General features: G+C 36.1%; 1 protein-coding gene across 1 annotated transcript in view; it reads right to left on the bottom strand.

Moving 5' to 3' along the window:
* Positions 1–13607: 13607 nt before the first annotated feature.
* Positions 13608–16959, bottom strand: part of cpne4a (copine IVa) — a 53895-nt gene continuing 50543 nt past the window's right edge. The window contains exon 15 of the mRNA XM_084089140.1: positions 13608–14454. Coding sequence (XP_083945266.1) covers positions 14323–14454 — 132 coding nt within the window. The 3' untranslated portion in view covers positions 13608–14322. The remainder of the gene's footprint in view (positions 14455–16959) is intronic.

The following is a 16959-nucleotide window of genomic DNA, read 5'->3' as shown; positions in this document are numbered from 1 at the left end:
TCTTGTTTCATTAAACACACACACACACAAAATAAGACTTAACCCTAGACATAAATGAGGTGCTCCGAATGATAGTGGTCATTAACAGTCGAAATCGCCCTCTAGAGCTCATCACTGACGCCCTGAGACCCCACTTTCACTTATCCCACTGCTGTTTCCTCTAAAAATCAGAACTGATGAGAGGTAGCAGGGGGTAATGACGTTCTCTTATCTCCATAAATTGGGCTTTGAGATGAATGTGGATCGTGGGAAGAGGCTGACAGACCATTACTTATCTTTAATGGAGTGCCTCTTGTGCAAATAGGAATAGACTTTTATAGAAGTCTGGACTCAGATGTCTGCCAAACGACAACAGCAACAATAGGTTTATGCAAAACGAATGCATGATTGAATACTAAGTAGGACTTCTCAAGTCTCAGTATATTGGAAACTTTTATTTGTGTTCGCAAAAGCAAGCATCCTTGTTACTTTTGCTGATATTTAGGATTATTTAAACAAACCCCTAACCCTAAGGATTGAACTTTATTTAAAAATTAAAAACAATATTTAATATTATTTTGTATTTCATTGTTAATGTTTATTACATAACATTTCTATTTTGTTGATTTTGTATTTAATGTTATGCTGTTTTTCATTTTAAGCTATTTTTTATTTTATGTTATTTTTATTTTATTTTTATTACTTTATATTTTGATTTTTTATTACATTACACTTATTTTATTTATTTAGGATTTTATGTTATCTGTTGTTATGTTTTGCATTCTCTCGCAGAAGTTTTGTGAGCGGCTGCAAAGTTTCAGGGGGAACGCAAAACATTTGCGAGAGGATAATTTTTCTATCAATCATATCATTTTTCCTCCTATCTCATATTTTTCCTTCACCATGTCCTTTTAGGGGCTCTGTAGTTATGCTATTTTTAGTTTGTTAAAGGGTTAGTTCACCCAAAAATGAAAATTCGGTCATTAATTACTCACCCTCATGTTGTTCCAACCCCGTAAGACTTTCGTTCATCTTCGGAACACAAATTAAGATATTTTTTATGAAATCAGTTCTCGTGCATGCATCGTGTTTTAATAGACAACTAACCCTTTAAGCTGTTTTCATTTTATTTTATTCGTATTATATTCTTGTACATAAAATAAAATAAAAAGTTATGTAAATTAGTGAAATAAAATATAAATTAAAATATAAAAATGTTATGTGGTGTAATAGTAATAAAATAACATAATAAAAATGAAAAAATGTCTGACTGTGCATTATAAATCATAATAATTGAAAGAAAGCAATAAGCCACTTTTGAAATTAATTAAATAAGCCACTTATGTAAATTAATTAAATAAAATCTAAAATAAAAATGTAATGTAATAAAATAAAATATAAAAATTTAGGTTTTAACTGACTTGCATAATAATCGAAAGAAAGCAGTACGTCACCACAAAAAAAGATTGAAAATAAAAATAATCATATTTGATATTCTTTTACATAATTTCATTTTATGTATATTTTATTTTATTATATTTTATTCATATGCAGACTGGACATTGCTGAATATCATCTCAAAACATCTCCAGTTACCTTGAACTTTCTTACTGTTGCACCTGTTTGTGATTTTCTCTAAATGGCATCTGTTTTCTTGTGAATATCTGAATGGGTTTTGAGAACTTGGAAACCAAGGACAAATGTCTATCACATATTATCTGCTCCATGCACCTGTCTTAAGCCTTTCTTTCCTAAACTACCAGAGAGTTTTAACAACGGTGTGGCGTGTTCCTATATCTGCATATGCCACTTACACAGAAGGGGGCTGAGTCTGGCCAATTGGTTTGGAGATCTCACGCTGATACAATGAGAGGATTTATATGCAACACCACCTCCATGCTATTTTATTGACTGAGATTATATTTCATGTTCCCGATGTTGAAAGTGTTTTTTTTTTGTGTTTTTTTTATCTCTTTTATCAAGACACAAAGCCGCACATTAATATGTAAGAGGTCATAAATATTCAATCAGTCACATATAGGCAGTGCAAAGAATTGACAATATGTGTTCCAAAAGTGCAGTGCGTTCTCGGATTACCTTTTCCATCGAGTATTCAAGGCAAGCTGCCTTAGAATGTGACTAAAATGAAGTATCTGATGAGGCAGCATAATGAAGTTATACTGTAGATTTTGTCATTACCTTCTCATAGAGTTTGTGCTGTAGGATGACGACTGCTGTGCCTAATAAAGGACATCAAGGCATTAGCACAACCTGCTGTAGTAAGAAGCCTCCTGACACTTCTTCAGATTAGTCAAATGACCTCTGGTCAAGGACCAGAGAGAGATCATGATCAATGCCTTTAATATGTATCCTGACAGCCCCTATTTACACAAGTACCCTAGTGGGAGGTGGCAAATCTGAAAATCAGCATTCTGTGTGCTGGTTACTGGGTTACTAGATTGGAAGCTGAAGTCAATATTATAAGTGCTCAGTTGGCTTCCTTCAAACGTATAAGCCATTACGACAGGAATTAGAAGACCCAAGAGCTTGTAGAGTCATTTAATGCATAAACGCAGCCTCATTGGAACAGACTGACCACTGGCTACAGCTGTAAGCCTGCAAACATAATGTGCATTATAACAGGAGCTGGGATTCATAAAAGCACAAAGTGTTTTTAGTATGTAGAAGAATATAAAATATGATTTTATCTTATTTTTAAATAGATTTTTTATTTTATTACTATTACACCACATAACATTCTTATTTTACATTTTATATTTATTTCTTTATATTAATTAAATTTTTTATTTTATGTACAAGAATGTAAAATAGGTATTTTTTTGGTGACGACTTATTGCTTTGCACAGTCAGCTATTTTTATTTTATTGCTTACATTTTGTATTTTTGTTTTATATAATTTTCTTTACTTATATGTTATGTACAACCTGTATCAACCTTAAGTGGTTTATTTCGCAAACATTGTACATTATCCTACTAATTACATGGTTACTTAAATAAATAAATGAATAGACAGATATTGATTTAAAATATTGATTTGAAGAAACTGATTCAAAGTGCAGTAAGCGATTTCTAGAAACGCTGTTGAAAGTGGATCAGGCCAGAGAGAGCAAGAGGAAGATTAAAAGAAAGACTGTAGATAGAGAGATGACTGAGAGACATTACAAAAGAGAAAAGGTCTGAGGAATATCACTGGAAAAAAAGTGTTATGATCAGGCAAGAGCTTTGTTTCTGCTCCATACAGTAACATTGGTTGTTTCTGTTTCACAGAACCAAGATATGTTGTTGTAATGTTAGCTGTAACAGGACAGTTTTGAGTGTCACTGTTTGTCTGGAGCTGGTGTGCTGCTGGCTACTAACAACCAACTCTGCCTTCTATACACTATTGCTGTTATTTTTTATGCATTTTCTAGTACTAAATGAAAATATGTTTAATATTAGCATTTAAATATATTAAAGGTTAAACGTCGATCAACTTTGCCATCTTGGATAAACATTTGACAGTCACAGTGCATTCTACACTTCATTCTCCTTTAGATATTGGCCAAACAAGGTACTGTATGTTATTACTATACATGTGCATGTGTTTGATGTCTACAAATGCTGCTTTGGTATAGGCAGCTCACTAGGGTTTGGCTAATGCATAGGAAACAGAAGGAGGCTTAATCCCTGATGTTTACTAAAAGAAAGAAAAACACAAAGTCTGGAACTATTAAAAATGGCAGCTTTTAAGTATTTCTGAAATATAAGCTGACTCACAGCAGCTGGTAATTAACAGACCCGACTTCATTAACAGTGTGCCAGAGAACTGATCTCAGATGGACGGGAGAAATGGACTCTGTCTCTGTCCTGTCTTCCTCTGTCAGGCTCTGAACATTTTTAGGCCAATTTCAACCTTCAGTCAGGTGAAGGTCCAATGTAATTTGGACTAAATTAAATAGTTTGAAATTGTCCCGTCTCTTGGCCCAAAAACTTTGCAGTGAAGCATTTTGCCAGGAAAAGGACACCCTCTTTTTCATTCTTTTCTTTTTCTTTTTGATTTGGATTTAAATTGGACACTTCCTTGCTTTCTGATTGTAAGATGTAAGATGTATATGATGTAAGAACTGATAAATAAAATAAAAAATAAAAAAACACTCTTCTCGCTTTCAGAATATGCGTTATGTTTTAGAACAATCACCCTTGAGATGCGTGGTTTCATTTCATATCTAAATTAGGATATATATCAGGATATGTGGCTGTGGAAAGAGATCCGGTTTTGATTTCACGACCGGATGAAGAACGCTTCTTTGTGAACACTGTGTTTCCTCAGATCTGCTCTTCGCAGGCTTGATCTATTGTGCTATCAGCATAGAAACTCTGGGTGTCAATAACCCAAATTTCCTCTGTATTTATCACCCAGCACTACACAGGTGATATAACCTTGAGCAGTGTCCCGGCACATTAGGCCAATGAATATCTGGACTTGCTCTGTGACCCATTTTTTTTAGTTTACAAAATTTTTGCAACCTTGCACCCCAATCTCATCTTCAAAATATTGTTTATTATGTTTCACAGAAGAAAGAAAGTCATACAGGTTTGGAAGGAAATGAAGGTGAGTAAATTATGACTGAATTTTCATTTTTGGGTGAACTATCTCTTTAAGTTATACAGTTTGCACAAATGCACTGATGAAAATTAGCCTTTGGCTAAAACATGAAATGGAAACATTTACGTAAAAATTGTACATGGCCCCTTTATAAATAAAATTAGACTTTCATGTTTCTTAACACACTGAAGTGCACTTTGTAATGTTAAATTGAAAGTTTAACTTTAAAGTACATTTTATATCATTGTTTTAAATATCTTTTGTCGTGCTTTAAAGATGTACACTTATTTTGATGTGTCGACTAACTTAAAGTACTTAAAGTAATTTTAATTTAATATATTTTAAATGTACTAAACTTCCTGTGTGATTACATACAGTGAGGAAAATAAGTATTTGAACACCCTGCTATTTTGCAAGTTCTCCCACTTGGAAATCATGGAGGGGTCTGAAATTGTCATCGTAGGTGCATGTCCACTGTGAGAGACATAATCTTAAAAAAAAAATCCAGAAATCACAATATATGATTTTTTAACTATTTATTTGTATGATAAGTAATATCATATCAATATCATGCAAATAAGTATTTGAACACCTGTCTATCAGCTAGAATTCTGACCCTCAAAGACCTGTTAGTCTGCCTTTAAAATGTCCACCTCCACTCCATTTATTATCCTAAATTAGATGCACCTGTTTGAGGTCGTTAGCTGCATAAAGACACCTGTCCACCCCATACAATCAGTAAGAATCCAACTACTAACATGGCCAAGACCAAAGAGCTGTCCAAAGACACTAGAGACAAAATTGTACACCTCCACAAGGCTGGAAAGGGCTACGGGGAAGTTGTCAAGCAGCTTGGTGAAAAAAGGTCCACTGTTGGAGCAATCATTAGAAAATGGAAGAAGCTAAACATGACTGTCAATCTCCCTCGGACTGGGGCTCCATGCAAGATCTCACCTCGTGGGGTCTCAATGATCCTAAGAAAGGTGAGAAATCAGCCCAGAACTACACGGGAGGAGCTGGTCAATGACCTGAAAAGAGCTGGGACCACCGTTTCCAAGGTTACTGTTGGTAATACACTAAGACGTCATGGTTTGAAATCATGCATGGCACGGAAGGTTCCCCTGCTTAAACCAGCACATGTCAAGGCCCGTCTTAAGTTTGCCAATGACCATTTGGATGATCCAGAGGAGTCATGGGAGAAAGTCATGTGGTCAGATGAGACCAAAATAGAACTTTTTGGTCATAATTCCACTAAACGTGTTTGGAGGAAGAAGAATGATGAGTACCATCCCAAGAACACCATCCCTACTGTGAAGCATGGGGGTGCATCATGCTTTGGGGGTGTTTTTCTGCACATGGGACAGGGCGTCTGCACTGTATTAAGGAGAGGATGACCGGGGCCATGTATTGCGAGATTTTGGGGAACAACCTCCTTCCCTCAGTTAGAGCATTGAAGATGGGTCGAGGCTGGGTCTTCCAACATGACAATAACCCGAAGCACACAGCCAGGATAACCAAGGAGTGGCTCTGTAAGAAGCATATCAAGGTTCTGGCGTGGCCTAGCCAGTCTCCAGACCTAAACCCAATAGAGAATCTTTTGAGGGAGCTCAAACTCCGTGTTTCTCAGCGACAGCCCAGAAACCTGACTGATCTAGAGAAGATCTGTGTGGAGGAGTGGGCCAAAATCCCTCCTGCAGTGTGTGCAAACCTGGTGAAAAACTACAGGAAACGTTTGACCTCTGTAATTGCAAACAAAGGCTACTGTACCAAATATTAACATTGATTTTCTCAGGTGTTCAAATACTTATTTGCAGCTATATCATACAAATAAATTAAAAAATCATACATAGTGATTTCTGGATTTTTTTTTTTTGATTATGTCTCTCACAGTGGACATGCACCTACGATGACAATTTCAGACCCCTCCATGATTTCTAAGTGGGAGAACTTGCAAAATAGCAGGGTGTTCAAATACTTATTTTCCTCACTGTATATATTTTAATATACAAGGAATTACATTAAATTATATTGTATTTTACCATACAGTATTTCAAAGAAAATAGATGGGTAAAAAAGCACTCTAAAGTTCAGGTAATTCCATTTAATATCAATTTAAACTAAAATACATTTTCATCTGTTGCAATTAACATGCATTAGATGTCTGAAAACATTACATTCAGTTTGCACTTAAGTATAAAAAGTATGCTAAAGTGTACTACTTTCTCACAGGGTATAATTTGAATAAGTTATTTCCATGCAAGTTTGGTGTTATTGTAAGGTGGAAATTGGACCAGACTATATATCACACTACTATGTATTTAAAAACATATTTTGACAGCATCCTACATATTTCATTGCTGGTGTGGTAGCCCTCCCTTCCTCAGACAAGAGTCTTCACTGGCTCTGGCTAATTTGAGTATGATACACACGCCCAGAGAAAGTGAGAAATACAAAGAGAGAGAAAGGTTGCGGGAACACGCAGAGACAGAAAAATTCCTCCACTGATCCAAACATACTCAGTCGGCTGGATCTCATTTGCATTCATTATTCAAAAAGATGTTCATTTTAGTGGAATATGTAAATATCAGCTCTAGTAGAGCCAGAAACTTGCCCAAGCTATGTTTGCTCTATAAGTAGAGCGCTTCTCTGGCTCTCATTAATTAAACCACAGCTATAGGTTACTTCTCAACTGCTATGTTGTGAAATGGGTCATGAGAAAAAAAATCAATGCTAAATTTAAACTTATCATATAATCATGCAGAGTTATCATAGAAAAAGAGGCTTAAAAATGTTTAAAAAGGAGGACAAAATGCTCTTTACCGTATTTTTTTTATTTTTATTTTTTTTCAAATGTGTCCCTTGACAGAAGCAAAGGTAGATGCCAACATGTACAGGTCGCTTGATATACTGTATCCTCTATTCCTCAAAAATCTTGAACAAAACTGTAAGGTTAAAGAAAAATTGTGAGTATTCCTATCAGCCCATATTGTTTGATTCTCAGGGAATTTTGTTTACTTTTACAAAATAAAAAAAAATAGAGCTCAAAAATGTAAAATCTGGATCTTGATCTCAATGAAAGACTTGTAGATTTATCATGGTTTTCTTTGTCGGTTTCTTTTTTTTTTTATGATACACTGTATCCGTGTTAGCGTGACAGCAGATCAAAGGAAGGTATGACATGGATCCACAGAGGATAAAAAAAAAGTTAAATTCTTTCAATGTTTCAACTTGAAATGTTGCCATGGGAACTGGTCAAAGACAGTGAAATCACCCATCCAGAACAAGCTTTGCCTACGGAGGGGTTCTGGGTAGAGGATCTGTCATCAGCAAACCGCAACAGTGAGCTGGAATATCACACAGAAAAATATCAACAATTCCATTATATTCATGATTATTATGCATGAATCAGTGCTCAAAAAGATTTAAAACCATGCATTTTTTAAAATACATTTTGTGTGTTAGGACAATGTAGTTGCTAAGGTGTTTGGAGTGCCTTTTAGTTAAATATTTTCACTTTTTTTTTTTAAAGAAACGATTCAAAAAGTAATAATACACCTCTTTTTATAGAGCCACATGATTTGAGGTATCAATTATGTCCATACAGCACAAACAATGTGGGAGCAAACTCTAATCAAAAGTATTACAATTGCACTATTACAATCAAATCACCCAATTACAAAATCAAGACCGACAGCAGGAGCCCAAAGAGTGTGATTACAGGACAGTTAGAGAGGATTCATTCCCGTGTCACTGAGCGAATGTCGCTCTGCGCGTCAGAGTACGTGAACGATCCCACTCACACACTCTTCAAGGCCAGCTCTGGGCTCTGAATAGAGCCGACAGCACTGCCAATCACCTTCTTCCAACTGACACCCCCCTCGAGCCCAAAAAGTCCTCCTGCTGAGCATGTTTACAGGCAAGTGGGTAAATGTCACGAGGAAATGTCAGCGGACACGAGGGTTGCAAAAAACCCTAAAATGTGTTTGAAATTCTCCTGAAAAGCGGCATCTGGTTAGCCTGCCAGGTACAGAATAATAATATTGCAGGTTTCCGAGGAATAGTGGTAATTTATACAAAACAGTAATCTCTCCCGAGGACCAGCTCGCTACCACAACTCAATTAGTTTAATTCCACAGGACTCACAGTATGCTAATGGATGCCTCACTTTTACTCTTTCACTGCAAATGCAGAGGATCAGCCCTCGCTCACCTTAAACCATATTCCTCCTCAATAACGTTAAAGGATTAGTTGTATAAGGTCTGTGTGCTTTCAGAGTCGCAGGAGGTCTTCTTAAAGGTCCTTTGCAGCTGAGAACATAACATTATATTAATAAGAATAATTATTTATTACATAATTTTACTTATTTTAGCAGAATATTTAAAGGAAAATTACAAATATTTACAAATTTATATTATTTAAATATTTAAACCAACAAAGTAAATAAATAAAAATGGATGTTATTTTAAGATGGGAGTAGAAAGATACTGATGAGTGATACAAGAAGACTAGTACAGCTACTGTATGTAGAACAATCCATAATTAGGATTATGTGGATAAAGTGTGTATACTTTAGTTTTCAGAAGGTCTTTTTTTAGACTTAGAAGAAATTGCACTATAAATGGTGAAAACATATTTCACAATGGATTAATCGCACTTGTCATTAACTTTTTTGTTTCTAATGTGGCTAGTGGTTTTCCAAAGTTACTAGCCACTCAGCATTTTCACTGGCCACGATTTTGACATCGATACCATGGGAAGAAACTGCCATATATTTTTAATATTATGTCATAATTTGGCATATATTAGGCTGCTGTCACTTTAAGACCTGACACACGAATCCATTATACGTTTTCTTTCTTAACTGTTTACGTTCACTTAAAACATACCTGACTGGTTATGTGAATACTCATCAAGAGCGGCGTTTTGACATTATTTTGGGTGTATTTGACTGTTTAAGGGCAATAAGTAGCGAAAAAAAAATAGTACTGAGAGGCGGCTTTATGTGCGTGCACTTTGGGTGTGAGCACAAAATTTGCAGGAAAGAGTAAAATTATGCACAATACGTGCAATCCCACAGTGAAAATCAAGCCCTGTAACAGCAACAATATTCCTCCGGAGCAAATGAAACGAGTGAGTGAGGAGAGGAGGGTTTGTGTCAACTCGCTGTCGGAGAGATGAGAGAGCGAGAAAGCGCAGCTGGTATCGAGTGTCTATTCAGCGGGAAATGAGTTTCAGGAAGTGTTTCAGATATTTCAGTATCGATATGTAACAAAAAATCTATATTTTTGACCACTACAATGCATTTAGTTTATATTTCAGATGCCCTTTTAAGAAACTACAATTGAAAAATGTGTATATTATATATGAAATTCAACCCGCCAAAGTGGCTTAGGAGTGACTCCGTGAAATCCACCCGCATTTGGAAGGTGTTAATGTCAAGCCGTGTGTGTGTGTGTGTGTGTGTGTAACTTTTATGTTTGATGTGATTAATCGATTTGACAGCACTACAACATGTTAATAGAAATATTATTTTTACATAATTGGATGGATAGATTGGATGGATATGAAATAGCTTATTTAGCCGATTATTTTAAAGGGCCTATGTAGAATTCAGAAACCCTTGATATTACCCTTCTTACATACAGTATAGCCCTTTTAATATAGGAGCAGAGCTTACTTAATGATACAAGAACCTTAGTACAACTGTGCAGGAACTCCATTGACAAAAATAGGCAGCTATTATTTAAAAAAATATATATATTTAACAACAACCAGAGAACGCCGCAAATGACCAAACAGAATGAACTACTTCTTACTGCCAGCTAATTTTTAAAGATTTTATAAAGTCTCTTTGTTCTTTGTTTTCACTTTAAGCAAGCTTTCCCCTTTGTCCAAGACTCAAGATTGATAGGTTCATTCAGACACTCACTGTCAAAGCCAGGACTTTATAAGAGAGCATGAGGTTACCATGGCGATTTTGACCATTGCTGTTTAATGAATGTTCCACTGGTCTGTTTTCTATAAACGCCTGCAGCCTAAAGCCCTTATGTTACTAAAGTATTCAATATGTATTTTAATCTTAATGAAAGTGAAACAGGCTCTGAGAACACAAAAAGAAGCTTTAAAGAGTGGCAGGACCTTTGTAAGCTCATTTGCAGCGCAGCCCTTCCTGATCCTTTGTTCAGTGAATCTTATCAGCTCCAATCACAGATCTGTTCCTCTAGACTAGACCCTCATTAGACTAATACCTGTCTTTAGACTATTTATAAACCGCTGCCGAAACAAAAGAAAATCTTAGAAGTTTTAATCACTTGGCAAATTGGGACGAGACAAGCTTGTTGCCTTATAATTACAAGGCAGATGCCAGAAGGGTCATTGTTTAAGACGCTCCGAATATGAAACGTTGATTGGTGAATTTGAGCATGCACACAGAATTAATCAGCTTCATGTCAAATTAGCATTGGATTTCCTGTCCTGAATTTTAATTATCTGCTTTATATTTAATAAGAAGTGATTTTTTTACTGCCTGCAAAACACTGTGAACGTGATTTCACCAAATACAACATCTTTGTTGATCCTGGAACAACATTCCAATCAACCAATCAGATTTGAGGGACAAGTTTACAGTTTTATTTCAAGTTTAGGCTTACAACCAGGGTAAGGTATAACATGTCTTGGCAAAATCATGATGTTACTCACAATCAATCTGGACTTTAATCAGTTCATTTATTTTGATGACTAGATTTAAATACTTACTGCAGATGCACTGAGACGAAAATAATGCTATTGAACTGGGACATGACTTTCTTTTTATATTCATACTTTTTATTGGAATTTATCTCATGTTACACTTCTAAACTGCAGCCTGGGCCACAGATCTCCATGACAACAACACAAACTGAGCCAATCACCAACCAAAGCTCTTCAGAACGCATTGGCCTAATGATATTGGATCCTGTGGTCGTCCTCAAGTGGGAGATCAATGATGGACCTAATAAAATACAAATGACCCGTGTAGGCTTTTAGGGAGTCACGACATGCTCTGGTTGATTGAGGACAAATGAGATAATGAAGTACCGAGAGCGCTAAAGCCTTCAGGGACTTGAGTCTGGATGTGGTTTTAGCACATTCTTCTTGCATTTCACTCAATAAAAAAAGTGGCTTCGACACCTCCGCCCTTAAGTTTTTTTTTTTTTTTTTCTAAATTTAGAGCCATTTGGAAGGGACCAGGCTTGGAAACTCTTTTATTTATCCAAATTTTGTGCAGGTGCAGTTATAAAATAGTTTATGTTCACACAGCTCAAACAGTCTGAATAAAGTCCCGAAATTATTGTAGCAATATTTTTTTCTTCAAAAAACATTGTTAGTGCATAGATAACAATGTACTAACATCTAGATGTTAGATAATAGATAAATACATCTTAAGTATTTTTGTCTTGTTAACAGTGTTTTAATGAAATATAATTTTCAGGTTTCCCCCTTTTTATATCTTGTCTTTTTTGATTGTGGAAATAAAAAATAATAACCTTTAGCAGTGTTGGAAAAAAGTTACTTTTAAAAGTAATGCATTGCAATATTGCTTTACTCCCTAAAAAGTAACTAATTGCATTACATATTTGCTTTTTATGGTAAGTAATGCATTACATTTACTTTTGTGTTACTTTTTCTCATCTGGGGTGTGTTGGGCTCGCTTGTTTGTTTTTAATAAAACTTCTATTTTTGGCAAATGTAAAGGACCTTTCACATCAAAAGTGAAATGAATAAGCCTCAGGCTGAAGGAAATGCAAATTCACGCCAGAACAGCTGCTGGATTGCAGGAGAATAGGATGCAGGAGCTTCAACACTCTTACTTCAGCAATATAAAAAATTAAACACAAATGTGGTTTATCTTAAGATTTTGCTTATTATATGGTTGAATTGGATCATCGAAGGTCATAGCTTAATAAAGTGTAAATAAATACAGAAAATTTGTGTAATTTAACATTTAAGTACAGGTTTTTTTTTTAAAAATATTATGAATTTTATTCATTTTGAGGAATACAGAATCTGTTTTTATGAGTGAGATGAGTAAATGCAAACTCACATTTTGTCTAGAACAATAGCCATCATGTTCACACACCTATGCATTTACTCCCGGTTTCTCTCAGTATGGGGACAGAAGAGGTGTCTGGCAATAACTGGGAAAACAAAGTAACTTGCATTACTTATTTGAAAAAGTAACTCAGAAATCTTGTGAATTTAAAAGTAATGCGCTACTTTACTAGTTACTTGAAAAAAGTAATCTGATTACTTTACTTGTAATGCGTTACCCCCAACATTGTTCTTAAGCAAACATTTTTGAGAGTCATTTTGTTGACAAAATTAACACTGCCAAAAACACATGTTAAAGTGACCCAGATCCAGTTATAGTAGTGATGTACAAGCAAAAGCTTCTCTGTGATGGTCTTCAGGGGAAAGCTGAAGTCCCGTAGCAGCCGTGTGTGAGCACAGCAGCTCGTCGGGTTCATGGCAGGTCTGTCAGCACACATTATGACAGTTTGAGGACCCACACACATTGTTGATGCTTTTTGTGTTTTATGTTTGAGGAAAATTGTCCCCTGACATTGCTTATAATGAGCATGTCTAACGGTTTCTAAAATACAGTTGTCAGCTCTGGGAAGCCTGAAACTGAAGAACTGCCTACTGCAAAGATAAATGGAAATCTCATTAGAAAGTGTGTATCACTTGTAAAAAAAATAATAAAAAAATTATATATATATATATATATGGCCAACTTAGAGGTGGTTTTTCAACAATGTGTTGTAGTCCATCAGTCCTGTTGAGATGGATGGATGGATGGATGGATGGATGGATGGATGGATGGATGGATGGATGGATGGATGGATGGATGGATGGATGGATGGATGGATGGATGGATGGATGGATGGATGGATGGATGGATGGATGGATGGATGGATGGATGGATGGATGGATGGATGGAACTAAAGTGCAGCCAGTAAATGATTACAAAATGTAAATTTTTGGGTGAACATTTCTTTAATGCTTTATCAAAACATCAATTAACATTATTTTTGTTTGGTTGCTTCAACATCGGTCAAAATCCACACAAAAATACATCATTCATAACACAAACATTATTTTCAAACAATTTGTCACATCATCACTTAAATCTACCAAAAAATACTTCATTCTAAAGTCTTATTTGTGGACAGGTCAGAAGAGCAGCTTCACATGAACTCATATCACTCGCCCCAAAAGGAACCGATAGAAAAACGAGGCTGGTTTATTATTAACATGCAAAATACAATCATGCATCTGGCCCTGCATTTGCAAAAAAAGAACGAGAGAGAGAGAGAGAGAGAGAGAGAGAGAGAGCCTGAATGTCCACAGATATTCTAATTCAAATAGCTGTTCATTCTCTAAGAAAATGCTTTACAATGTAAGAACATTACGAAATTTAGCAAAATCTCAATAAACCTTTATATAAAAGAAAACAACAGACGATCCATGTATTTCTTCAACTACTGTAATCACAGTCATCATGCTTAATTCAGTAGGTCTTTTTGAGTTTGTGCTTTCTTCATAGTTGTAAGTCTGTACATGTACACATGTACATAATAGGAACGGTAGCATTGCAACACCTATGCAAGCCTCACAGGCTACGCATGCAAACAGAACAAAGTAGAACAGATTAGGTTTGAAATTCACAGAAACGTGCTAGTTTTTGTAATGGCGCTTCAGTGACCAAACGTCCTGGAAGACTCATACTCGCTGGGGCACTTGGGCTTGATCCCCTTGCTGTTGTAATAGTCAACCACCTGGTTTGGGACTTCGGCTAAGACACTTTTTGCCAAAGCAGCAGGAGAGGCCTGAGAAGAAGAACAGAAACAAACAATTGCAGGGCCATTTTTCCATTTCGCCATCTGGTCCTGCACTAATGATGTGTGAAGATACTGTACTTGCTGAAACCCACATGCACACTGATGAAAAACATCCTGAACCTTCAGCAAAAGTGACTCAAAGACGCCTCGAGGAGCTGAGAGGAAATCAGAGGATGCCCACGCTAAAGGAGACGTGACAAAGCCCTCCAACCCCTGTTGCCCAATTAGATGGAGGACAGGAGAGGAGACACGGCTGAGAAGATGGTGTTGTTTATCAGGGGCCATCAATACAGTATATGTCTGGAAAGAAAACAAGCCTTGGCACTTCTCCCGAGAGGATCCCAATAAACTGTCACGTTGGCTTGCCTTGTATGAACACTCGGTCACATTTAGAGACATGCCATGTCAAATGTGTAGATTCATTCATTCTGTGTTCTGTATGTTGACTGTTGTAGTAAGTTTAATGTTGATATTAAACTTGTATAAACACACTAACACTCAAAAGTGTGGGATTTGAAATGTTTTTGAAAGACGGAGCATTTGATCAAGATTACAGTAAAACGTTAACACAGTAAAACATTATTAGGTAACGCTTTATTTCGATGGTCCACTTTAGACATTCTACTAACTAACTACAGTATAACTTGGCAACTACATGTCAAATACCAGTCATTAGAGTATTAGTAGACTGTCGACTTAACTCAGCTTAGCACTTTTGACCATTTTCACAAGAATTTAATGGCTTCCAGAATTTTTTGTTGTATGAATATCTGAAAATGCAATAAATTATAAGAAATAGCAGCTTCATATATTATTATTTTTATCAACACTTGAATGTGGGTAAGTGTCATTAAAAAAGCAACATTTTGAACAAAAAGCTGAGAACAAAATCGCATTTTTTTCAAAGACCACGTCTGGATTGCTTTCAGAACGATGATCAAAACATAGATGGAGTAAACTGAGTCCATCAGCACTCCCAAAGCTTTACAGTCCACCTCGTCCTGGGTCGAACATTTCATTCAGTAACGTTTGGCAGTTGTGATCTGGTGTTTAATGTTTGATGATCACGCTATTATACACGTTATTTATCATTTGTTTCTGCTTCTTTTTCACCTGTGTTTTGATCAGGAGATTCTGTACTCTTTCAGAAGATGCGTAATAGCGCCCCCTACCGTATAAGTGAAAACACGGATAGCCGTTTGTGGGGTCGAAAGAGTTAAAGGCACACTATGCAGTTTCCGTTTTTCTCAAACAGCGCCCCCTAGAGTCGCTGTGGAGTACTTATATTTAACGTTACTGTCGTAAATACCACTCACGCAGAGCCGTCTCTGCACTCTTCCGCGCTTTCTTCGTTTTCTTCGTCGACTCTGCCATGATTCACGTCTGAAATGCGTGCTAGTGTCTTCCATAGAGGCTGCTTCATTGGTTGTTGATATAGGCCTATGTGACGTCGTGCCATAAAGCAAGTCGTGATTCCTGCGAGATTTGTCGGGGTGCCACCTCTCAAAGCTGCATTGGCTGGTTTTGCCAAAAAATTCTTTGATAGAAATTTTAAAACAACAGCGTTTATTTGAAATGTAAATATTTTGTAACATTACAAATGTCTTCTGTCACTTTTGATCAATTTAATTATTGATGAAAAAAAGTATTAATTACTTTCAAAAAAGTCTTAATGACCCCAAAATCTAAATCGCAGAATCCACAATGTTCCTCAGACCTTTCGGCTCTGTATTAAAAAACACAACCCTCTATGTCATGTGAAAATGTTGGGGTTTGTTTTGCGCTAGTTAACCCACTCAAGAGTTAACCCACTCTTTGCATTCTGTGGTTTGTTTTCCACCAGGGACCGGCAGTAGATGTGGTAATTAATGGAGCAATCAAGCTAAAGGTTATTAGATTGCTCTGAGACTGGGTGGGAATATGAGAGCGAGAGCGAGGAGGAAGGAGGGAGTAATTAACCAGGAGAGATTCTCCTTAGAGGTACTTCAGACATTGTAAAGATGCTGGATGAAAACCTCTGCATAGCAATGCACTGATTAAAGGGCATGATATACAGTTCAGCTGCATGTATAATCATTTTAACTTCCAACTCCAAGTAAAGGGAGCTCAGGCGTGGGGCATGAAAAGGTCTCTTTAGCTGTGAAACATTAGGCACTTAGAACTAGTAAATAGACGTGATAAACATTTGCTATTCCAGTGATTTCAACCTTGATTCTGTTGAGGGTGTCTCTTAAAATTCAATCAGCTCTCGAGGACACCACGCTGGACCTTTGCCGATATTACTAAATGCAGTGTTGTTATTGTTAACTAAAGCTAAAATTATGAAAAAAAAATTTCGTTAACTGAAATAAAGCTGAAATAAATGACAAATATTCAATCAAAATCTTAAATGAAAACCGAAATAAAATCAATTAAAAATTAATAAAAAATAAAACAAAGTTTAGGTTAAAGTACGAAAATTCCGAAAATTAAAACAGAAATACAATTTTAATT

This window comes from Abramis brama (assembly GCF_963993115.1).
Source record: "Abramis brama genome assembly, chromosome: 17".
NCBI lineage: Eukaryota > Metazoa > Chordata > Actinopteri > Cypriniformes > Leuciscidae > Abramis > Abramis brama.
This window is presented reverse-complemented; position numbering and strand designations above follow the sequence as displayed.